Source organism: Myotis myotis, unplaced genomic scaffold, assembly GCF_014108235.1.
Source record: "Myotis myotis isolate mMyoMyo1 unplaced genomic scaffold, mMyoMyo1.p scaffold_m19_p_15, whole genome shotgun sequence".
NCBI classification, from domain to species: Eukaryota; Metazoa; Chordata; class Mammalia; order Chiroptera; family Vespertilionidae; genus Myotis; species Myotis myotis.
Window position 1 is genome coordinate 3,923,575 of NW_023416319.1, and position 24,499 is coordinate 3,948,073.

Here is a 24,499-nt window from a genome sequence, read left to right on the forward strand (position 1 = left end):
AGAGAGCAGGAGGACCCTGACTTCCCGTTGTCTAGACCAGTGATGGCGAACCTTTGACACGCGTGTCAGAGGTGACACGCGAACTCATTTTTTTGGTTGATTTTTCTTTGTTAAATGGCATTTAAATATATAAAATAAATATCAAAAATATAAGTCTTTGTTTTGCTATGGTTGCAAAGATCAAAAAATTTCTCTATGTGACACGGCACCAGAGTTATGTTAGGGTTTTTCAAAATGCTGACACGCCGAGCTCAAAAGGTTCGCCATCACTGGCCTAGTCAGACTGCCCTGATCCACCCTGTGAGTGACATGGTCTGGTTGGCTTTTCAGAGACAAAGAGCCGGGATCATAAGGAGACCCAGTTCCTTAAACGACCTGGATCAGAGTCAAGATGAGAGAGAAATTGACTTCTTGAAACTCCAAATTGTGGAGCAGCAGAACCTCATAGACGAGCTGTCCAAGGTGCCGTCCAGCTCCTTTCTCTCCCCTCTCCGCTGCCCCTGGAGGTTCCACCCGGAGCCCCTTGCCCTGGGGGTCTGCCCAGAGGAGCCCACAGGAGGCGGGGGTTGTTTGTCCTCCTGGCCCCTCCCTGGGTTCGTCTCGGCTCGGTCCCTGCACCGGTCACGCTGGCCATGGCCCCCTCGGGACCAGGGGTTTCAGGAGCCACAACACCAGTGCTAGCTAGGGCCATGGTGACCACAACCTGGGGCTCAAAGCAACAGCCACGTATTCCCTCCCAGTTCTGGAGGCCAGGACCCCAAATCAAAGTATAAGAACTTATGGGGGACAGGAAGCGAAAAAATCAACACAAGTTTCAAAAGGCCAGTTCGCCCTGCACTGAGGGCACTGGGCGCTTCCGCGTGTCACGGGGCTGGGGACCAGCTGAGGGCGGGAGGAAGGGCCATCAGGGCCGAGTGAGGCCGTCCCTCCCAGGGCAGGGGGCGGGGGGCAGGCCATGCTGCGGTCAGGAAGCGGCAGAGGTTGGGGGGTGCAGGACTCGGGGTCTGCTCTCTGAGTCTCCAGGCGAATGTCCTCTCTTCCAGACCCTGGAAACAGCCGGCTACGTGAAGAGCGTGCTAGTAAGTACACTTGGCACTGCCTGTCCTCGCTCTTTCTGGTGCCCTGTTCCTGGGACCCCGCCTGTGCCCATGGCTCCTTCCAGGCCAGACAAGTGGCCGTGCCAGCTCCCAGGGGGATTTTGTGGCCACAGTGCTACCTGCCCCGAGGCTTTGCCGTGGTGACCGAGAACGCCCACGTGCCAGGGGGCCATGTGTGCCCCTTTGGCCAGTGGCAGTGCCCAGCTCTGCTCAGTACTGAGTCACTTATTCAACCAGAGGTCGGAGGGCTCTCCTCTCTGGGGCCCTTCCCCCCCCCCGTGGGTTCCCCAGCCCTGCTGGCATGCACCCACGGGCTGGGCTGGTTGGTTCGGTCATGCTCACAAAAATGCAGCCTCACTCCCCAGAGAGAAGCAGGCCACTGGCCTCCTTACACATTCATGGGGTCCATGCCCACATCTGTGGGCTCCCCACGTGCAGGCATCTGCTCAGAGGCCCCAGGGGCTGGCTCATCCGTCCCCTCAGGTCCCATTTCTGTTTCTACCACTCAAATCCCCTGCCCCCAACGTGGGCCCCCCAGCCAAGCACCGCCATAAAAGAAGCTGGGGGGCGGATGAGTGTGGTGAGCCGAGCCACCTAAACAAGCCAGGCACTCCTCCAGCCCGAAGAGTGGGGACGAGCTGTCCACACCTGCAGACAGACTCCTGGGCAGGCCGTGGGCTCAGCATGTTTACGTCAGTGTGGCTAGTACGCCAGCCCATCTACAGCCACCCATGCTAACATGGAACCTTGACCATGTATTTGAAATTGATAGAGCTGTGCAATTACTCAAAAGCATCTCTTCCACTGGTTTCTGCAGGAGCGTGACAAGCTTTTGAGATTTCGGAAACAGAGGAAGAAGATGGCCAAACTGCCCAAGGTCAGTGAGAGGATGTCGGTGTAGGTGCACAGAAAACATGTGTTGTAAAAGCCGCCTGCGAGGAATGAATCTCTTCCTTTGGAAGTGAAAATAAAATGATTTTTTTTATTTCTAAAAATTGTTACTGTGATATAACCAAGGCAGGACCCAAAGGAAATAATTCGGTTCATACTTTCAAATTTAAAAATCCAGCCGTATATCTTTTTCTTTTTTTAAAATCCTCACCCGAGGATATTTTTCCATTGATTTTTTAGAGAGAGTGGAAGAGAGGGGAAAGACAGAGAGAAATATCGATGTGAGAGAGACACATCGGTTGGTAGCCTCCCGCACGCACTCCAACCAGGGCCCAGGCTGGCCTCCTTACACATTACAAACGAGAAACATGCCCTTGACCAGAATCGAACCCGGGACCCTTTGGTCTGCAGGCCGATGCTCTAGCCACTGAGCCAAACTGGCTAGGGCCAGCCTTATTACTTTCACATTTCCAAGAGAAGATATGAACTCATGACAATAATAAGGAGGGGGAGGAGCCAGCCTGGGACCCTGGGGCCCTGAGGATCTGCAGGCTGCAGCTCCCACCCCACCCCCATCCACAGGCCCCACGCTGGCCCCTCCCTCGAAGACCTGGGTCATTTCTCTGCTGCACAATCCTTTGTGATAAACCTGTGATTTTTATTAGAGGGCATCTGGGAGACATTTCCTAAGGACCTGACTCATGTCCTGCTTTTTGCAGAGCATGTGTGTTTTTGTTAGGTTTTGAACAATCAGCCATGTTCGTCATGTGAGCTGTGAGAAGGGCCCACAGGAGGCCTGAGAGGTGTCGGGTCATTTGAGGGTGTTTAGGGGCTCTCTGAGGCCGAGAGCCCGACAGCAGGCTCTAGCAGCGTGGACGGGCTCGGGGAGGCTCACTCTCTCCACCTGGGCCAGGTGCTCCGTGAGATGAGAGGAGGGACAGGTCGGGTGAGTCAGGAGCCATCAGTGGGCAGGATGGGCTTGAGGACCGAGGGCAGGGCATTGGTTGCCATCACACACTCCAGCCTTGATGGCCAGTGGACCGGCCATGAGCGGGCACACACAGCATCCGGGGGAGAGGGAGCCTGGGTTGCCAGTGTCAGAGGGGAGCTGTGGGGTGTCCCTCAGACAGGGCTCTCCCACGAGCTGGGAAAGGACCAGCTTTGGCTCTTGCTCTTACTTTTATTCTAATCTGCCGAGGACAATGCTTTGGAAACACAATAAAAAGGAATCACTAGACACTGGACGCCAGGCTAGTGCTCACTGTTCGTCCTGTGGCATGTCACCTGCACAGGGGCATCCGAGTGCCGCTGCCCTGGGCCCCCAGAGCTGGTCCCGCGGCCGTGCTCAGTCCCTACCATGAAGGTGGCCCACCTCTCCATAGACCTCCAGCCCCTCGGCCCTTCGCCAGCCCCACTTCCAGAAGGACCACATGGCAATCCCTTGCCCTGAGGTTGGGCAGTCGCAATGGAGCCTGGCGTGCACTGGGGCGTGACCCTGCAGCTGGCCCACAGCCGGTGGGAGCGGCCCCTGGGGCTGGCGGCTCGGCCCCGCTGGGTTTGAACTAACGCTGTCCCTTTGACCAAAGCCGGTGGTCGTGGAGACCTTCTTCGGATACGATGAAGAGGCTTCCCTGGAATCTGACGGCTCTTCCATATCCTACCAAACTGACAGGACGGACCAAACCCCGTGCACCCCAGACGATGACCTGGAGGAGGTAAGGGGGCGGGCAGGGGCAGGGGTGGGCGCCGCTCCCTGCAGAGGTGCCACAGTCCACAGTTTGGCACCAGGAGAAACACTCCTATTGCTGCTGCCCGCTGCTGGCCCCCCCTTTCTCCGAGCACACGCTCCGTCTGCGTCACTGTCCAGTGCCCCCGCTGCAGAGGTGCAGAGAAGAGAGCTCCCGCCCTCTCAAGGGGCTGCATGCGAGAGGTCTGAACCCCAGCCGGGGTCGGCACCATTGCCAAGGGCACACGCCAGGATGTGCATGGGCAGCAGAAGCTCTCTGATAAAAACACGGCCAGGGTGTCCCACTGACAGCCCCTTCTTCTGGAAGGATGCCAACCTCAGATCCAGGCAGCCACCTGAGCCTGGCTGGCCCTGCCCTGCGGCCAGGGGACAAGTCGGTGGTCCACTGCCCGGACCAGGCCCAGGGGGCACTGAGGCCATGGTGGGGCCGCCCCTGGTAGGTCTGGCGGATGCCTCAGGGCCAGGGAGCTGCTTAGCGCTCTCAGACACAGCAGCGCACTTGCTGCCATAGCCTCAGGGAACAGGATGGGGCTGGGGGAGCTGGGCCAGGTTAGGGTTCCTGGGCCTGGTTGCTCCAGACATGGTCGCCGCCCCCCCCCCGCCCCCGCCCCCCCCACAGACCTCTGGTTTGTTTTCTGACCAGCGAACCCTTCGGGTCCAGTAGGGCCTCAGGAGGCAACAGCAGCCACCTGCCCTCTCCAGGTGGAAGCCCAGCGGGGCCCTGGCCTTGGCCTTCCACCCCAGGGTTTCAGACTCACCTCCCGGGCCCCCAGGCCGAGGCCAGGCGCTGACGCTGTGTCTGTGCGCCTCTCCAGGGCATGGCCAAGGAGGAGACGGAGCTGCGGTTCCGGCAGCTGACCATGGAGTACCAGGCCCTGCAGCGCGCGTACGCCTTGCTGCAGGAGCAGGTCGGAGGGACGCTGGACGCAGAGCGAGAAGTTAAGGTCTAACTGACTTCCACTCCAGTGGGACCTCCCCACTTGACCCCGGCCACGGCAGGGACATAGGCATCACACCCCCCCCCCCCCGGGCCCTTCACTTCCTCCCCCTCCCTCTCAGTGTGACCCGTGCCCAGACAACTAGGAGCCAGTGTTGGGGGAGCCGGTGCTGGCTTGGCTGGGCTGGGGCCTGGCAGAGCTGTGCTGGTGACCCCCCAGAGAGCATGTTCCTTTGCTTTGCTCCGGGCCGTTGTGGAGGTCGTAGGGCCTGCAGCTCCTTGAAGGTGAACCCGCCTTCCTTGTACACCTGGCAGCGGTGCTTTTAGGGAGCTGCCCCCCAGCGGAGGCACAGAGGTGAGGGAGGGCCAGCATTTGAGCTCAGGTTTTGAAATTTGCTGAGATTATTCATTCATCCAACACATGCTGAGCTCAGATGCTGTGCCCACCTGCTGCCCCTTAGGGGAGAGGAGGCCCAGAGTTGAGGGGTCCCCCCAGGCCCTGTGCCCAGCTGGCCCCAAACGCTTTCATCCATTTGCCCTGGAAACTGTGCCCAGGGGAGCAGGAGTGCCCATGCCCAGGGGAGCAGGAGCGCCCTGTGGTTTAGACATCAGAGGGAATTAACTCACAGGAGGGGGGCTGGGCCCCCTGGAAGCCCCGGTGGCACTTAGACGGCTGGTTTTGTAAACAAGGGATAGGCTCGGAAAAGGAGGGAACCCAGGGCTGGCAGAGGGCACACGTTGAAGGGAAGGCTCTGTCGGGGTCTGGGCTGCGATTGCTTTGCAAGCCCCTCTGAGTGTGGTCGCACTGTCCTCAGGGACTGGACCAGGCCTGGCCCACACCCAGCAGGCCCAGTCTTCCTTGGCCGTTTCACGCTGCACTGGAGGTTTTCCCCTAACAATCCCTCAAAACGAATCACAGATCATCCCCGTATCGAGTGAGGGCCTCCCTTCAAGTGAGCCGTGAGGTCCTTCCTCACAGAGCATCCTTGCAAAGCCGCTAACAGCCGCTTCCCCGCTAGCTGAACCCGCCGTCGCCCTCTGAACCTCCGTCATGCGGGCACGTCCTGGCTCTTAGGGAAAATTTGATGTTTCTCCTCCGGTCCCACAGACCCGTGAGCAGCTCCAAGCAGAAGTGCAGAGAGCGCAGACACAGATAGAGGACCTGGAGAAGGCCCTGGCCGAGGAGGGCCAGGTGAGTGCGTCCACAGGGGGGCGCCTGGGTCTGACCGAAGCAGGGCTGGCCTCTCCTGTCTCCATCCAGGACCCCCAAGAAGTGGGTGATGTCATTAGCAGGTGACAGTTGTCCTGAGGCGGCTGCTTCAGGAGCTGGGCGCTGCGCCCGTCTGTCGAACCCTCTGCTCCGTGGAACCGTGATTTAAATGCTGGCTGTATGACTGCACCCTGCAGTGCATTTATCCCTCCGTGTCCATTTCGTTTTCAAGGACATGAAGTGGATCGGAGAGAAGCAAGCCCTGTACCGGAGAAACCAAGAGCTTGTGGACCAGGTGCGCCTGACCCGCCCCGGAGCCCGGCCGGTCCCCTAGGAGAAGCACGATGTCTCTGTGCTCACGGACGCGTGCGGGTCCCTGCAGGCTGGGCTCTGGGCCAGGCACCCGGGCCAGTCACCATCCCCAGGGACAGCCAGAGCTGCCGGGAAAGGCAGGGAGTTGACCTCACATGACCTCCGGTGTCTCGCCCCTCTTTTATTTTTACAGATTAAGCAAATGGAGACGCAAGAGGCTCGGTTAAAACACGAGGTCCAGGATGTGAAAGACCAGAATGAGCTGCTGGAATTCCGGATCCTGGAACTGGAGGTGCGCTGTGGGCGGGGTGCTGGGCGTGAGCAGAGGTGGCCGAGTGGGGTCGCCCGCGGGGCTGGTGTGATGGAGGGCTGAGCCGGCCCCTTGTTCGGTTTTCCTGATGCGCAAATGTCGTGTTGACCACGTTTGGTGGCCTCTGTGGCTTTCCTGTGTTCCCTGGGCTGCCCCAGCACAGCCTCCATGGCGGGAGAAACCGGGAGGGACCAGTGGCCCGTGCCCAGCCTTGCTCTCTGTCTAGGAGAGGGAGAGGAAGTCACCCGCCATCAACTTCCACCACATCCCCTTCGTGGATGGCAAGAGCCCCCTGCAAGCGTACTGTGAGGCGGAAGGCGTGACGGTAACCATTCCCCCCAACTGTGTCCCAACTGTGCCCACGCCCGCCCCCCCGGCTGGCGCTCACCTCCCGCGTGTCCCTCGTGTCTTTGCCTCCAGGACATCCAGGTCACAGAGCTGATGAAGAAGCTGGACATCTTGGGGGACAACGCCGTAAGTGTATGTTGCTCTCCTGACTTGTGCATGCCTCCTCACGCCGTGGTCCGGGGCCCCCGTGAGCCCTCTGTGGTCCTGCCACAGGCGACCCTGCCCAGCCACACCTTCCCTGTGGCCAGGGCTGTTTGAGATGGGCCCCAGGCACTTGGGAGAAATTCTGTTCCTTTCTCATGCTGTTCCTGTGCCCGTGTGGGTGGCGACGAGCACCCAAACGGGGGTTTGGGGCCTCTGCTCTGCGTGGGTGGGGAGCCCACAGCCAATTCCTCAGCAGAGGTGCTTCTAGCCACATGTTCTCCGTTTCTGAATCCCGCTCCGTCTCTAACTCTTCCAAACCCTGGCTGGGACGGATGCCGCACGCAACCCAGACTTGGGAGTCTCACTTTCTTGGTTGGGAGGGTGGCCGGAGCCCATTAGTATCCCAAGTCTCATTTAGGCCAGATTTCCAATTTCTACAGCAAACACCCAGAAGGAATCCTAATTAGTGAAGGGACAAAGTAACCGTGTCTACATCCCAGCCTCCATCCTCTGTCCATTCATCTATCTTCATCCATTTATCTATCCATTTACCCATCTATCCATCTTCCATTCATCCATCCATTCATCCTCCATCCATCCTCCATTCATTTATCCCTCAACCATTCATCCTCTAGCAAGCCAGCCTCCATCTATCCATCCTTCATCCTCCATTCATCTATCTTCATCCTCTCTCCTCCGTCCATCTATCTTCCATCCTCTCTCCTCTGTCCATCTATCTTCCATCCATCCATTCATCCTCCACCCTCCATCCACAAAGCTCCTCCTCTATCCTCCATTGTCCTTCATCTCCATCCATCCATCCATCCTCCACCCTCCATCCTCCATTATCCTCCATCGTCCGTCCTCCATCTATCCACCCTTAATCCTCCATTCTCCATCCATCAGTTCCCCATCTTCCATCCTTTGTTCATCCACCCTCCAACCTGCCTCCATCCATCATCTTACACTTGTTGAATCCTCTGCCCAAGCGGTGGATCAACTGAACTTGGTGGCAGCCCCACTTCATAACCCAGAACTCCCCCGCACAAGGTGTACTAACAAACACATGGCTACAGCTGTCCTAAGGCCCCTGGGCTTCCCATCCTGGTCACTGCTCTCAAGAAAGAGCACTTAGGCAAACTAGTGCGCTTCTCACAGTAGATGGAAGAAAAAGAAACACACACACGCACACACACTCACACACACACACACACACACACGCTCACACACACGCTCACATACACGCTCACTCACAAGCACATACCAAAACCCAGACATGCATGCAGCCTGGCCAGTTTCCCGGAGGCAGGAAGGATGAGGGGCACTGGCCCCAGCCCCAGTACCGTGCCTGAGTCAGGGGTGCAGTGTGCCCCCATAGCACTTGGTCACTACCCCCCACCCTATGCCGCCTGCACGGGTATCGGGATGGCAAGAGACCCCTGCCCTTAGGGAGCTCCAGCTGCAGAGGGAGTCATGGACAGCCCAGCTCTCACCACATCCTGTGTCCACATCCTCTGAGGATGCTCATTGGTCTCAAAACCAAACTCTCCTCACCTGGAGGGACCACCCAGGTGGGCTCCTTGGAATGAGACAGGAATAAAACATGCAGAAAAAAGGCAAAAACACCAAGGATGGGGACCATTTCACAGCCATGGGTGTCTGATCTTTGCTCCACATTTGTCAGCGATGTTTTAATAATTCAGGGCTGTGTGTATGCAAAGGGCTGACTTTACACAAAGATGGGGACATAGACAGGTGGGGACACATTTATTGCTGCCAGCCTGCTGATACGCTGCCGACCATCCCATTCTGCCTCAGTGGGCTAATTAGACCCTCATGGCCACCAGCAGTGAGAGGACCAGAGAGGACAGAAAGGAGAATGCGCCCAGAGTGAACAGGGTCACGAACAGGATATCAGACTCCTGGGAGGCCATTTAATAAAAGCAGCCTTAGCTGTGGCCCCAGCCCCTCACCCTGCATCTGTTCAATCAGCCCCACCATGCATCCCTCACTCAGCGCCACCGTGCACCCCTCATTCAGCCCCACCATGCACCCCTCATTCAGTCCCACCGTGCACCCCTCATTCAGCCCCACCGTGCACCCCTCATTCAGCCCCACCATGCACCCCTCATTCAGACCCACTGAACACCCATCATTCAGCCCCACCATGAACCCCTCATTCATCCCCACCAAGCACCCCTCATTCAGTCCCACCATGCACCCCTCATTCAGCCCACCATGCACCCCTCATTCAGCCCCACCATGCACCCCTCATTCAGCCCCACCATGCACCCCTCATTCAGCCCCACCATGCACCCCTCATTCAGCCCCACTGAGCACCCATCAACCAGTCTCACCGTGCACCTGTCATTCATCCCAGCTACCCCGATGGCCCTGCCCCTGAATATATGTCTATTCTGCTTTGACGCAGAATCTGACCAATGAAGAGCAGGTGGTTGTCATACAAGCCAGGACAGTGCTGACCTTGGCTGAAAAGGTAAGTGCTTGTGTGGATGCTGCCAGCAGGTCTCCCTCTCCGCGCTCAGCTCAGAGAAATGCTGCTCTGGGAGGAGGAAGGGTAGGGGGTTGCTAATCCTGTTGGCCTTGGAAGGCCTGGCACACACAGAGGTCAAAAAGCACCCACCAGGCCCTGGCTGGTTTGGCTCAGTGGATAGAGCGTCGGCCTGCGGACTGAAGGGTCCCAGGTTCAATTCTGGTCAAGGGCACAGGCTAGGGTTGTGAACTGGATCCCCAGTGAGGGGCGTGGGCTGGAGCCTGTACTGGCCTGTACCCTGGGCACATGGAGCTCGGGGAGACCAAGGTGCCAGCACCAACCCAACTCCTGATGAGGGCGAGCTCTCCCCGCCAGGAGGAAGAGTAGGGGGGACACCGGGGCCAGGCCTGCCTCCCTCCTTCTGCAGGCTATTTAGATGGCGGGGGGAGGGGATGGCACCCCAGGGTCACAGCCACCTGCTCTGTTTGTGTCCAGTGGCTCCAGCAGATGGAAGAGATGGAGACAGCCCTGCAGCGGAAGATGGTCGACCTGGAGAGTGAGAAGGTGGGTGGGTGTCTCGCCATGTGGCCCGCACCCCGGCGTCACCAGGCCGGACCCCGAGGCCGAGACACAGGTCTTCTGTGTTTCAGGAGCTGTTCAGTAAACAGAAGGGCTACCTGGACGAGGAGCTGGACTACAGGAAGCAGGCCTTGGACCAGGCTCACAAGGTGAGAGGCATGTGCTGCTGACCCCTGGGGGATGGGGAAATGGGGAAGGTTCTCCCTCACCAGTGGGGTGTCTCAGGGGCCTGTGTGGACCAGGCCTCAAACCTGCCGGGAGAGCCTGGGCCAGTGTGACCCGTGGGGTCACTGCCTGCCTGTGTCCCCCTGACACCCCCTTGTCCCGCGAGCTCCGAGGATGCCCAGGCCTGTCATCAAACTTTTCGCCCCAGGAACGAGGGCACACAAGCGGAATCAAAGGGACATTTGAAATGAGGGGATAGCATTGGAGTCATTGAAATATGATTCATTTGCGAATTAACTGAACACAGTTGAGTTAAGTAACACCTCTCTACTGGGATTCCTGCTGTGTTCGCCCCCACTCCCTGACCCACACGTCAGCTTGCTGGTGGGAAACCGCGTCCCCCACTTCGGAACCCAAAGTTTCCTGCAGGGGCAAGGCCCGCACCTGCTTTCTGGCCATTGGTTACCCGTGAATGAATGTCTCCCTGCAGGACCGTCCTAGTCCATGTGCCTTTGTCTCCCCCTGGAGTGCGAATCCATAAAGTCGTAAAGTCCGAGCATGTCATGTGCTGGTTCAGGGTACACCGTCCAGGGGCCCCGGCGAGGTGGCCCAAGGATGGGCTAGAAGCAGGCGTGGGGTCTGGGACTGCCCTCCACCAGCGGGGAGGCCTGGGGCCCCTCGGCCCCTCATGGTAAATAGGGGCCTTCATTCTCCTTCCCGGAGTTGTCAGGAGGGCCAGAGACGCCCCCGGTGGCCCGGGCTCCTGCAGAGCATCACTGCAGCCAGCCCAGGGCCCTCGGTGCAGTGGCTCGGAGCTGTAACACCGAGGGACGGGTGCCCGGCCCCACCGGGCGAGGACTAACCTCTCCCCTCCCGCCCAGCACATCCTGGAGCTGGAGGCCATGCTGTTCGACGCCCTGCAGCAGGAGGCGGGGGCCAAGGTGGCCGAGCTGCTGTCGGAGGAGGAGCGGGAGAAGCTCAGGGTGGCCGTGGAGCAGTGGAAGCGCCAGGTCATGAGCGAGCTGCGTGAGCGGGACGCCCAGATCCTGCGGGAGCGCATGGAGCTCCTGCAGCTGGCACAGCAGGTGCGCCGGGGGCGGGGGAGATGGTGCCATGAACATGCCCTCCAGTAGCCACACCCCGTGACCACGCCCTATTAGCCACACCCATGCAGACCCTCCTGCCAGGCCACCTGCCCCTCCAGACCGGCCTCTGGGGCCACATCCACTCTCCTGGGACCCCTGACTGCCGGGTGAGGGCGTGGTGAAGGTGCCATCCGGGGAGCAGCAGCTTGTGGGCCGGGGAGCAGCCCCTGGTCTCCTCTGGCCAGTCCATTTCTAGGCAGCCTGGTGTGCAAGACATGCCTCCCCTGTCCCCTCTCCCCTCCACGTCCTGCATGACCTGGAAGGGACATGGATGTGTACCCTGCTCAGAACACCCCAAACGCAACGCCTGCACTTGCAGAAACAGGGGAGCTAGTCAGGGAGGCTGACAGTGACTGTCAGAGGCTAATGTCTGAGCAGAGGATTAGCCAGCTGCCAGGACCCTCACCCCAGACCCAGGGAGGTCAGTGTGGGACCTTGCCTGCAGCCCATGGTCAGAGCATTGCTGCCTCGGGGCGCAGGTGCTGTGGGCACACGCACACGTGCCTCTACTTGGCACTGCATCGTAAAGGGCTTGAGCGCAGTACGTCAGCCGTCACTCCACTGTAACGTTCGGGAAGGACTGCGACTCGATTCCTCACCATTTCCTTGGGCTTCTAGCATCACGGTTTATAGTCTGACGTTGCAGGAGGTGGGAGGGGAGCGTGGCTGAGGGAGGGCCGTCTTCTTGTTGAGCGTAGCAAAGCCACGAGCTGGGATGGGCTGTTGTCTGTCGGGGAGTCAGGGCCAGCGGACCCGCCCGGTCCTGGACGCCCCAGGGAGGACAGGCTGAGGCTCCAGGCCCCTCACAGCACGACCGCGGGGCCCCCGTCCAGCCCGGCAGTGGCTCGGCAGCTGTGCACCAGGTCCCTGAGCGAGACCTTGAAAGCCGTCTTCCCACGTGGTTTCCCAGGCAGCCTGCTGACCGAAGCCTTCCCTCCTTTTACCATTGCAGAGAATTAAAGAGTTAGAAGAAAGAATAGAGGCTCAGAAGAGACAAATAAAGGAACTGGAGGAAAAGGTAAAATAAATGCACATTTTGGGGCTTGTTTTGTTACCAGAGCGTCTGAAAAAGAGAAGGACCAATAACTCACATGGGCGTCACTGGGTGCTGGCTGGGTCAGGGCACAGGAGAACAGAAAGAGGCTTCAGGGCCACAGCGGCTCTGGACCAGGAGCCTGGGGCCTGGGGCGCCCCCTCTGCCATGGCCCAGCTGTGTGACCTCTTGCGTCTCTCATGGCCTCAGTTTCCCCAGCGGTGGCAGGTGTGCCAGACCAGCGACCCAGGCTCCCTGACAGCCAGCTGAGGCATTTGATTTGTCCAAGTTCCCCAAGCACGCTGGTCTATAAGCCAAGCTTCTGCAGGACGGTGTCCCACTCAAAGACAGGCTGGCCGGCCAGGGCGAGTCTTTTGTTTCTGGTCCTTAACACAATTGCTTCTCGGTTTAGGAAACTCGAGGGCTGGCATGGGTTTAGTTTGGGCCCACACAGCTTGGGGCCTGGAGCGGCTCTTTTCCTGGATCCCGGCCTGTCACGCGTGGGTCACGGTGCCCCGTCCACTCCTGGTATTAGTGCGACTCGGCGCTCCCCAGACTGAGCTGCATGGAGCAGGCCCGGGGAGACCTGACTCTTCCTGTGGGAGGACCTAACTCTTCCCTGACTCTTTGCTTAGTTTAGGGCAGTTCTTTCCCTGTAATTTAGGGACATTTCAGTGGTCGCTAGTGACCACAAGTGATGGGTCCTTGTGGTCAGTCCTGCCTGGGGGCAGACCTCATGGAGTGGCCGGCTCCCCACTGAGTGCTGAGTGAAGAGGCCAGTCGGTTCCGCTCCTGGCTGGTCCCTTCCAGAGAGCAGGAGGCTGGTGCTTGGATGGGCCTCCCTCAGCCATGGCTGCGCATCCTCCACGAAGAGCCAGCAGAGGCTCTGTGCTCACAGGGGGGAGAGGGTCCCCTCCTACAACAGTCCTCCTACAGCTCGCCCGCCCCACCCTGCTCTCCCCACCCCACCCTGCCACCCCTCCCACCAGTGACAAAACCTGGGCACCTCACTGCTATCTGCCAAGCAATCTCATCCCAGTAAGTGCCCAAGGCCGGCCCCTAGAGCTCCTCTCCCGCACTCCCTCCAATCTGCTCCCCCTCTTCACCACCCCAACCTGTGCCCATGAGAGGCAGGGATGCACCAGGCATGTGCCTCCCGACTGTCCCCCACAGCCCTGCCTCTGGCCAGTGCGAGGTCCCCCAGAGCATGTCTGTGTGGTGGCCGCACCATCACTCAGACCCAAGGTGTCTCCACCATCCCCCCCGTCCCACCCCCCGAGGCGTGATCCTTAAACTGCTGGACACTAGCTGACAGGATTGCTCCAGGCCCCACCGATCCTCATCTTGTTCTGTCTGCGACCACAGTGTTTCCTGCCAGAAGTACTACAACCTCTCTTTTCTCTCTCTTTCCCTCCATGTCTCTGCCCTCCCCTCCTTTTCAGTTTCTATTTTTGTTCTTATTTTTCTCCTTAGCTTTCATTCTGTGGTCATAGCTCGCCCGGGCACCCTGACGTGGTGAGTATGTCATTGCCTAGAGTTACCGGGCGAGGGTCCCATCTGCCTCCTGCCCGCCCAGGAGGTGCCCGGCAGCCCAGGACCCTCAGCCCCGGGTGGGGCCAGGATTCAGAGGGGCTGTGGTCGTCAGAGGGCTCAGGGCACTTGCCTTTCTTCACAAGGAAGGGGGGCAAGGACTCCCCCCAACACAGTGAAGGGCTGCGTGCACCTCAAAAGCCTTGCGACTGTGTTTCCTGTGTCTGGGGCACGAGCGCTGACAGAGCACTGTCACGGTCTTTGTCCTTCCCCCGTGGGATCGGGTACGAGCCTGGGTCCTGCTGGAGGCCCAGCCAGAGAGGCTAGCCCAGGGGTGGGCAAACTTTTTGACTCGAGGGCCACAATGGGTTCTTAAACTGGACCGGAGGGCCGGAACAAAAGCATGGATGGAGTGTTTGTGTGAACTAATATAAATTCAAAGTAAACACCATTACGTAAAAGGGTAGGGTCTTTTTTTTCTTTAGTTTTATTCATTTCAAACGGGCGGGATCCGGCCCGCGGGCCGTAGTTTGCCCACGGCTGGCCAGCCTCCCGGACGCGCTGGCTCGTTCACGTCCCTGATCGTGCTAAGCTGTGGGCCATCGCTGCGGCTTTCACGCCTGGACCACACGTGGAGGTTGACCACCGCCTCCTCCGAGACAAGATGAGAGGACACGTCTGTGTGTGTCCAAGGCCCCGCCCTTCACAGGGTGCCGAGAGGACCTTCCCCGGGAGGGTGGCGGCCCTTTCCCGGGGGCCTCATCCTGCAGCCGCTGCCTGTCGCTGAGCCGCCGCCCTGACGTGTCCTCGTCTCTGTTCTTCCAGCCCCCAGAGGAGCCAGACCCCGCCCCTCCGGCTGGACTAGACGGCAGCAGGTGCCGGGGTGGCCAATGGAGACCGCCTGCGTCATCCCCGCGGACCCGGGAGGCTCAGGCCTGTGCGGACCCCCTCCTGCTAAGGAAGCGGCCGAGAGGGGGGCTGGAGCTGCTCTGAGCGGGCGCTGTCCACCCTGATGAGCCGGAGCGAGAACTAGTTTCCTGACTGGGCTCCTCTGGAAGAGCTTGGTCTTGGCTGCTGGACCCTGGGGTCCCTCCTCGGGGCACAGCCCCCCAGTCCCAGTTCCAGGGACATGAGACCCCGAGCCTGCAGCCCACCCCTCCTGGTTCCCGCAGTAGCTGTTACATGGTCTCCGAGGAGGATTCTCAGGAAAATCGCAGGCGCCCCACGAAATGACAGAATCAGGCTGTGGCCGCGATGGTGACCTGCGTTCCGGACGTCCCGAGGGCGGTCTCCCTGGGCCGCCACAGCTGGGCTATGCTGACGCTGCGACTCGCTCACTGGGGTCCCAAGCACTTACTGATGGACACGTCACGATGCCCTCCCTTGTTTGACGCTGATGCCCCATGGGCACAGATGGGGCCGCAGCTGCCACGCTGCTCCATGCCAACCGCCACGGCCTCCTGACCACCGGAGATATGAAGGCTGAGGCCACCCTGAGCCTCGGCTGGGAGCCTGGTGGGACTGAGCATGACGACGGCAGGTGGATGACACGGCGGGTCCCCGAACAGGGCTCTGACCTCCTCATAGATCCTGGTGGCCACTTCCAGCAGCGCAGCCCAGACCCCATGGAGGCCTGGGTGCTGGTTGCTGGCCGCCCAAGGCCTGAGGGCACAGGGAGCCGAGTGTGGTTGAAGCTGCCCTGTCCAGAACTCTGCCCTTCACACTCAGGGCACCTGGGAAGGTGAGGAGGGAGCTGGACGCCGAGGTGGCGAGCAGGTAAGGCACTGCCACACGTCCATGGGGACAGCGCTTCCCTCCCGCCTGCTGGGGGCCCTTGGTGGGGCGCTGACCTCCATCTGACCACGAGATTCCACCTTATCTGATCCTGCTCAGTCCAGTGCGGCCTCTTTTAAATGTGGGTCAGTTTGCTGGGATACTCCTCTGTGTCTATATGGGTGGGTGGGGCCAGGTGGGGGTGGCTCACTCCCCATTACCACCCCTGGACCAGGTCTGATCCCCAGAGGGTGTCCATGTAGGGGATCCTCACTGTCTCCTTCATAAGCTGACCCCATGTGGGCCTCCTCAGCCCAGACCCAGGACACACCCCAGGCCAGCTAAGGCCTCCCTGAGCCCCCTATGGACATGCCAGGGACTGTCCCTGAGCTATGAGTATGGCCTCATCTCTGCTCTGCAGGGAAGAGCTTGTGAAAGGCCCCCCCACATCTGCTCCAGCCCCCACTGGATCTTAGCTCGCCCTGCCCCCCGATCTTGCTGCCTCCAGAATCTTAAAAAAGAGAAAGCTTCCTACGTTACCTTGTGAAGCCATCCTTCTCTCCAACCCCGACTCCCAGCTCAGCGGGCTTCCTGTGTGTCCCAGATGCATCCCAGCCACCTGGCCCCAGTCACCTCTGCTCCCTGCCCCAGGCCAGGGGGCAGTGCAAGGGGGGAGCCCCGGGAGGGAGGAGGACAGGAGAGGAGGGAGGCGGGCGAGGTAAGGCTCTGGTGCCGGGCGAGCCAGGTCTGGTTTCCGAGTCTGTAAGGTGCCAACAGTGACTATCAAAGAGCCCCTGTGCCACTCAGTGGGCACCGTCATTGCCCTCGTAGAAAGGGGAGCGAGCACTGAGCCGAAGCAGAGGCAGAGGCAGAGCCGGCCTGGGAGGAGGAAGAGCTGAGCCTGCCACCTGCTTATTCAGAAAGGGTCCGTGACGTTTCCTTCGTGTCTCAGATAGAACGTCCGCGTGTATGTTCCCTAAAGAGGCAGGCGGTGAGCCCAATAGGGGGCCCCAGCCCAGGCAGTATCTGGTCCCCCAGGGTGCTCAGCACAGCCTCGGGCTAGCAAGGTCCCTCTAGAGCAGCGGTTCTCAACCTGTGGGTCGCGACCCCTTTGGGGGTCGAACGACCCTTTCACAGGGGTCGCCTAAGACCATCGGAAAACACATATATAATTACATATTGTTTTTGTGATTAATCACTATGCTTTAATTATGGTCAATGTGTACAATGAAATTGGGGGTCACCACAACATGAGGAGCTGAATTACAGGGTCGGCATTAGGAAGGTTGAGAACCACTGCTCTAGAGCAAGCAAGCGGCCCATGGGCCACGAGTTTGACATGCTTCCTCGCTCCAGAACAGAGTGAGACCTGCCTGGTCCTGCCTGGGCCTGGAGACACCCTGAAGGCCACACGAGGGCGCTCAAACCCACACGGAGCTCAGGTGCCTCTCAGCGATCAGGAAAGTGCTGACCACCAGTGCCTGGCAAGGACAGTCCACAGTCACCCCCTGGCCTCAGAGGTCACCCGTGGGGGGAGCAGCGGACACCGCACATCACAGGGGCACACGCATGTATGGAAACATACTGCCCAGGGTCCCCGGAAAGGCTCCCCGGTGGCGGTGGCTTTTGTCCTGTGGGCATCACTCCCGGCCTCCCGTGAGCCAGCCCAGCTCTTTGCATTTGGGGCACAGTTTTGGCGGAAGCACCTATTTTGCCCGTCGTTGTTCCCCTTCTTTGTCCTCTCTCACCCCCACTATGAAGGACTCCTTTTTAAAAACAAAACCCCTCTGCTTGGCTGGACCACGTCCTGCTCTGTGGTTGGCCAGTCCTGCCTGGAGCGTCCTCCATGACCCCATGTCACCACACCCTGGGAGGCAGGGGCAGCGCTCTGGCTAGCGGGCATGCCTGGTCCCCATTGCACCGGGGGTGGTGGGGTGGGCCCGTCTGCCTAGCACGGGCAGGAAGCTGAGATGAGGGGATTGTGTGTCAGTGGACCCAGATTTACAGCTCCTGGTGGGCAGGCCCTGAACGCCAAGAGCAGCCCCTCCTCTAGGCCCCTGGCAATTGCTCCTGCAGGCACCCCACGGCCCAGAGAGGGGGCTCTGGTGTCACTTGAAATCCAGGGATAAGCTGCTGTCGTCCGGAATACATCCAGTTAGTGAGCACCACGTGTGCAGGGAGTAGGAACCTGACAATACCTCCCATGGTCTCCACCATAACCCAGCAACACTTCCGTCTTCGTCGCCTGTATTGTTTTTTTTGAAAGGAACAAAATGTGTGTTTACTCACAGAGTTTCACCTGAGAGGGAACAGCTTGCTCTTTGAGGTCATTCATGGGGGGCCGGCTGAGCTCAGGGGAGACCGTCCCCAGTCACTGCCTGTCTGTCTTGAGAGCAGGGACAGGGGAGCCTGCTGAAGTGGGGGAGCCCCCAGATGCCAGACACTGACAGGACCCTGCCGGGCACCCTGCAAAGCTCCCCCCGGGTGCCATCCCGCGTGGAAATGAGGCCTTCAGAGCTGAGGTCCGATGTGTGCTTGTCTGATGGCAGGTGGCGGGCTGTGTGGCGTCCCACTGCGTGAGGCCACGGGGGAGACACTGCGTTTGCTTTTCAGGATTAGCTGGCTTGAGGGGTCCCTGCTGGCCTGAGAGGCCACTCCAGCTCCTGTGCCTCCCCCTCGCCAGTCCTTGTCACCGAGTTTCCTCCACCTTTGCCGTGTTGGTGCACAGAGCTGCCCTCGTCCTGATCCTGGCTCAGGCCGCCACGGGTTGGGAGTGGCCACTCGGCGATTTGTTCTTTCTAACATCTGTGGACACAGTGACTTCCAACCACAGGACTCTGGCCCATCGCTGCCCTCCCCTGAGAGGTCACTGCTGTCCCAGGCCCGGGGCAGCGCCTTGTTGAGCTTTGTTGCAGACATGGTGTTTCTGAAGGTATAGTTTGTGTTGTCTGTCCAGTCTTTATGGAGAGGAAAGGTGCTGTGTGTGTCTTGTGGCCATGCTTCCTGCACTTGCTATCACTGCGCCCAGACTCACCCGCCTTGTGTCTGCATGTCGTGGGCTTTCCTCCCTCTGACGGACACTTGGGTTTGCTCTTGTGAACGGTGCTTCTAGAACATTCTTGTAAAGTCTGTGAGTGTGAGGGGCAGGGGCTTCTTCTGGGCGTGTGTCCACCTGGGAGTCAAAACCGACATGACGGTCAGCCTCTGAGATACTGTGAACGAAGGCTTTTCCGTTCCTGTTGGGCTTGAGGCGATTTACTTCTGCTCTTTGTTTAGAATCGTCCTGCTTTAGGTACGGCAAAGGCTTTCCTCTAATGGCCCTGGGAGATTTGCAGAGTCACAGGCAGAAATGGAGGCTTCCCCTCCCCCCTCACTGCTCTGTGGTCTAGCCCAGTCTCTCTCAGCAGCTGCCCGGTGATGGGAAATGCAGCCATCTTGATTGGAGCAATAATGGGTCTTTTTAGTGGCACAACCATGGGGCCATTATTAGAGAGGTCAGTGTCAGAAAGACAGCTGGACACCCCCTCGTGGGGCTGTGAGAGCTGCTGCCTGCAACCCAGACAGGAAATGGACAGGCACCGGTGGGGAGCAGGCAAAGTGAGTCTGTGTGACATGTGTGTGCGATGTGTGGATGTGTGTGTGTGTGTGTGTGTGGTCAGGCAGAAGCCTGGCAGCCTGGGCAGTTGGATTCTGCGCCCACACTGGCGGGGGACTGTGCAGTTCACGTATATGCACAGTACAGAGATGAGATCAGTCACCTTCTCTGCAGGAGGGACCCAGCTGCCCTGGCTTCTACACACCCTTCTGGCCATTACCTGGAGGGCGTGGCCCTGACCTGGTAAGCCCTGGGCTGACGTGGACTCGGTGGGATCCTATGTGCTCAGATGGTTGGAAGGCGGGGAACGCACTCAGCGCCGGCCTCAGTCCCTGCACCATGAGCACCCGCCCCATACCCACCTCTGGCAATGACCGCGCCCACCCTGACCCCCTGAAGGCCCGTCACAGCAATGGTCCTCCAAAAAACCAGGGCTGGGGGCTTATGGGGGGCCATGGGAATGGAGGACAGGCGCCCTTGATGCCCGGGGAGGGGGGATGCTGGGCGGAGGAGCGGTCAAGGCCAGAGGACACCACTATCCAGTGTCCCCAGGCCCAGGGGAGAGGTGGGCAGCACCGAGGGGGTACACTCTGGCCCTGGAATCACCAGCCATGGCTGAGGTTAAGCCGCGAGTCTCTGATTCCCAGGTAACTGGGACAAAACACCAGGAAACAGGCCATGACGCTCATGTAGTCACTTTTTATAAAGTGACTGTTAATGGAAAAAGTTTTTGCAGCCCCAGGAACACAATTTCATAGAAACGGCTCCCACACGGGAGTGAACCTGAGTCGCCTGGAGGCTCAGCTGATTGGGGTGAGGCCCACCCCATCGGGAGGAGAATCTGCTTACTCAGTCGGCTGACTCAGATGTCAATCTAGTCCAGACAACCTCACAGACACCCAGAACCCTGTTTGGCAAATGTCTGGGCAGCCACTGCCCGTCAGGTTGACACATAAAACCCACCAACTCTGCATTCAAGAGCCGGGCAGGCCCTCACCTGCGACCTGCTCCATAAAGGCAGCTGCTGCTTTTATTACGTGTTGACGAGGCAGCTGCAGCCAGAACAGGAGGAAGAGCTCTGGGCGGGGCACAGTGTGAGCGTGGCTCCCCCTGGAACGGAGGGCCCAACCCAGCATGCGTGAGCCCCACCGGGCTCTCCTCCGTGGGCGCTGGGGGGAGGGGACATCACACACCGTGCAGGCCGGGCAGCGGTTGAGACCTGCCGATAGGTGAAGGGCCCCGAGGAGCACTGTGAGGGAGGAAGCTAAGCTGGGTCTGGGAGAGGCCATTTATTTTTGACATTCTCCCCAATCAGAGCTTTGGGGATAAAAGGCCCTGGCCCCACAGGGTTTGGGTTCTCATTTGTTTCTGTTTGGTTTGGAAATGTTTGGCTTCAGTTTCTCCGAAGATGTGGGAAGGCTGTTGTAGCCCATTCTCCATTGTGCCAGGAGCCTATGACACCTATTTGTGTGGGTTATTTGGGGGCGTCTGGGACACAGGAAGTAGGGGCGGTGCTTGGGGGCAGAGAGCAAAGGTCCAGGCTAAAGGGTCTCACCTGGCCAAGTAAGTGTGGAATTGGGCCCTCGCCCACTTGGTCGTCAGCCGGCCCACCCTGTGGGGACCCGGGCTGACTTGTTTTATGTGGTTTCTGGAACCCCAGAGAGGCCAAGGCCGGGTCTTCCATGGTGCTCGCCACCCGCACCGGCCTCTGCTCCAGGCGGCTCCTCCAACCCTGAAGGTGCTCGTCTCCCATGCCAGCAGCTGTTTCCCCACAGTTGATCTCAGTCGGCACTCCCAACACAAACACACCAGGGCCTGTTCCTCGGGCTCTATTTTGACAGAAATCAGAATGTTGATTCCTGATCCATATGTCTGCGTCCATTTGCACGTGGTACCGACAGGCGTTGTGCTTCCACAGCTCTTAGTGAGGTTCTGACGTGTTCGTGCCTGCTGGGCCGGGGGCCCACATCAAAACACCAGGCTCCCAGCGCCTCCTGGTCCCTCCTCTGCTCATTCTGGTGCCGTGACATGAAGCCGGTTCATGGCTTTGGTTATCCACCTATTCCTGTACTTCGTCACCTTTCCTCAGTGCAGGTCACTATAGACACGACGCCATAACCGCGCTCTCCTAAATGCAGCGAGGCTTTGGTTGTGGCGGCCGTCCCTACCAGGACACCGCCCCATCACCGGGCAGTTGCCTATCCACGGCGCTCTACTTGGGGGACTGTCGGGTGACTTAGAAGTTAGGCTGAGAAACCGAAACAAATAGCCCACAAACCCTCTCGTTCTCTCCTGGATTAGAAACCTGTGGAGTTTCTAAAATCTGAGACCCTCGGGTTTTGCCTCTGACCCCTCATTCTGCTCTTACTCCTGCCGCCCCAGGGGCCCATCCTGGCCCAGCCTCCTTGTTAGAAGGCCTCTCCTAACTTGTTCCAGACATCACAAACGTAAAAGGCGAGAAGGAGGGATTGCTACCTGACACAGCCCCTTTCTAAGTAGTCATGAGAAGAAATGAAGATGGGGTAGGAACGTGGGCAGTGGCCCCAGGCATTGCGGGAAGGTTGAGGCCACTTCTGCATATGGCTTCATGCATGGGGCACACGGACCCACCTTTGTGGGCCCATGACCTCCGGGAACGCTGGTTTGCATCTCCTGGGCAGAAGCTCAAATGTGGCACCGTGGCCCCTGGCGCTTTCCCAGGCCTTCTCCACCGTGTGTGTGGCCCGAGTGCCTCGGATGGCTCACGCTGAAATAAAGCTTTTGTCTTCACTCTTTTTCAGAGGAAACCGCACATGTGGAAGCCAGGTTTGGTGTGGGTTCCCTTCCCACTGAGGGCTCGGGTCCACAGCCCAGGGACGCCGCCCAGCACTGGGATGCAGCCCGACATCCAGCTCTTCCTCTGTGGGCCTCCCCCCTGGATGGTCTAAGGTTGTCGCCCTCAGTGCTAAAGAAGTTGCAAGGGGTGTGTGTGTGCGCGTGCACAGACTTGCTCCACCAGAACACCATGCACAGGGATTTAACTCTCTGGGGCACTTAGAAGTCGACACACGGGGCAGCTAGCCGTGCAGCCAGGTGAGAGCATAACTCACAGCGTTGCATAAAGGAACACGAACCGCATCACCGAGAGGCGGGAGGGAGGGTGGCTGCGTTGTCTGAAAGGGTTAGGTTCAGTTTGCATTTGTGTCAGAACAAATGCTCAACTCTGGTGGGGACGACAGTGGCAGCCGATTCCCGAGGCTGAAGTGGGGAGAAGCTGACAGGGTCGGAGAGATGTGCTTTCCCAGGGGAGGGCAGGGTTCTGCTAGGCAATGCACTATTCTGCACTTTTGCAAGAAGGACCCATTTTTTGTTGTCATTAAGGCCGTGCTTACCAATTTATGACTGTACCATCCTTGCACATTTGTTGTGCTCAGAACCGAATGGCAACAATAGTCTGGCCTTCGTAAAAGGCCCAAGGACTTTTATGGATGAACAGATCGAAGTGTGAGGGAGTGTGTGACCCAGGCATCCAGGGACACCCCAGAAGTCCACTCACTCCCCTTGTGGGGCCCCCCGGTGCATATCTGCACAGGAGCAGCAGTCATGCGGGCGGCCGTTCAGGATCTAAAGATACGCATTTGAAACCCAAAGTCACATCCCTGTCTCCTTGGACTGTTATGGCTTTGCACGTTGTCCATACGTCTGGAGTTCTTCATACGCCAACCCACCCACCCCAGACACTCTTAATCACAGCTCATACATTTAAAAAGGGCACACTATTCAGGAGAGAGAACCACGTGTGTATGCACTGATGCTTACAAAGTTGTTACATGTGACATGTGTGTACGTAGGAGAGGGAAAACGGCTCAATGAATGTTTCAAATAATATTCCACGCACCAGAGCACGTTTGCATCCCTGTCGTCTTCTGAGAGCGCACGCAATGTCCGTGTTCCTCTTTCAATAGCATTGCTTTCAGTTCTGTGTCAGAGGCACCCGCTTTCATCTGGTTACAAAAGCCAGCATTTCAGGACCGGGCTTTTACCAACACGGCAGAATAAGAGCATTCGCCACTGATTCCTGCTGGTCCCGCGAGCACCTGAAGAATTCAAGTATTTTAAAGAAGGTGTGTTTTCTAAATCCTAGCGTATACCTTTTACTCAAGACCACTGGGCTCTTCAAAAGGGGAAATCTGTGTGGAAATGCGTCCCTCTGCAGTGGACCAAGAGGGCGGGACCCTGAAACGTTGCCAGAAATGCTGAATGTGTAACCAAGACGTCAACATGTATGCAGCGTAACGGCTCTCACACGTAGCACTGTGTGCACATCCCGGAACAGCGCACGGCTTTGTTTGTCTAGACCAGAGACCCACGTGAACCGCAGCTTCCTTGCTGACACGGATGTGGGTACACCTCGTTTCCACGGTCTGGGGTGCCAGCTGCTGAAGGACTGTGGTGCTCTGCCCACGTGGAACCCTGAGCTTCAGGACACCCTGCGTGCCTTACACGGCCCTGGAGGTCAGGAAGGAGGGTGTGTGGGGGTGGGTTTGAGGCACTGTCACTTTCACCTGCTTTTGCCATCATCGAAACCTTAAGGTGGGCTGTGTGTTTTAACACAGTAATGGACTTATGTTTAGGCTCAGGAAATCAAGTTGTAAATATATGTATCAAATCATATATTTGTTTACTGTATATTTTTTAAAAGCTTGACTGTACGTTTATGCAAAAACGAATTGAGGACCTGTTTCCGCCTGGCAATATGCCAGCCAGTATTTGCGTCCCCTGAAAAACTCCTCAATAACACATTCTACACATGTGATCTGTTCAGTGCTAACCGGTACTCACAGGCCTGACGTAGGTTTGTATGGCGATCCACCACAACATTTTGCACATATTTTTGTATGGTGATTCCTACGATGTATATCAGAGAATTTTTACTCATTTGTAATTTATTGTACAGTTTTAATAAAAATTGTTATAAACCTTAGAATATCAATGTTCTCCGCCTCAGAAGGCATTGAAGTTTGGCTGTGTTAGCCACTTCTGTGTTCTGTGTCCACTCTGAATGACAATCTCTCTTTCCCCACCAAGAAGGGGACTGGGGCCTCCTGCCCACTGGGGAGGGGCAGCAGGCATCTCGTCCGCAGGCTCATCCGACGTCATGGCACACCCCCTGGAGGGCAGGCTCTGAGGTCCCAGGCACTGGCAGCGCC

At 58.4% G+C, this 24,499-nt stretch overlaps 1 protein-coding gene across 8 annotated transcripts in view; it reads left to right on the forward strand.

The window, feature by feature from the left end:
* JAKMIP3 (Janus kinase and microtubule interacting protein 3) overlaps positions 1-24,263 on the forward strand; it is a 37,748-nt gene extending 13,485 nt beyond the window's left edge. For 3 of the 8 annotated variants that reach the window (XM_036335707.1, XM_036335712.1, XM_036335714.1), the window contains 18 exons: positions 331-462; positions 1,044-1,079; positions 1,915-1,974; positions 3,575-3,703; positions 4,551-4,679; positions 5,781-5,864; positions 6,115-6,177; positions 6,388-6,486; positions 6,731-6,829; positions 6,925-6,984; positions 9,428-9,493; positions 9,986-10,054; positions 10,141-10,218; positions 11,116-11,319; positions 12,332-12,397; positions 13,886-13,927; positions 14,768-15,718; positions 22,091-24,263. In XM_036335707.1, coding sequence (XP_036191600.1) covers positions 331-462; positions 1,044-1,079; positions 1,915-1,974; positions 3,575-3,703; positions 4,551-4,679; positions 5,781-5,864; positions 6,115-6,177; positions 6,388-6,486; positions 6,731-6,829; positions 6,925-6,984; positions 9,428-9,493; positions 9,986-10,054; positions 10,141-10,218; positions 11,116-11,319; positions 12,332-12,397; positions 13,886-13,927; positions 14,768-14,935 — 1,584 coding nt within the window. In that variant the 3' untranslated portion in view covers positions 14,936-15,718; positions 22,091-24,263. Of the gene's footprint in view, positions 1-330; positions 463-1,043; positions 1,080-1,914; positions 1,975-3,574; positions 3,704-4,550; positions 4,680-5,780; positions 5,865-6,114; positions 6,178-6,387; positions 6,487-6,730; positions 6,830-6,924; positions 6,985-9,427; positions 9,494-9,985; positions 10,055-10,140; positions 10,219-11,115; positions 11,320-12,331; positions 12,398-13,854; positions 13,928-14,767; positions 15,719-22,090 lie in introns of those variants that run through there. The other 5 variants (XM_036335708.1, XM_036335709.1, XM_036335710.1 and 2 more) reach the window with 5 other exon arrangements.
* The last annotated feature ends 236 nt before the right edge of the window (positions 24,264-24,499 follow it).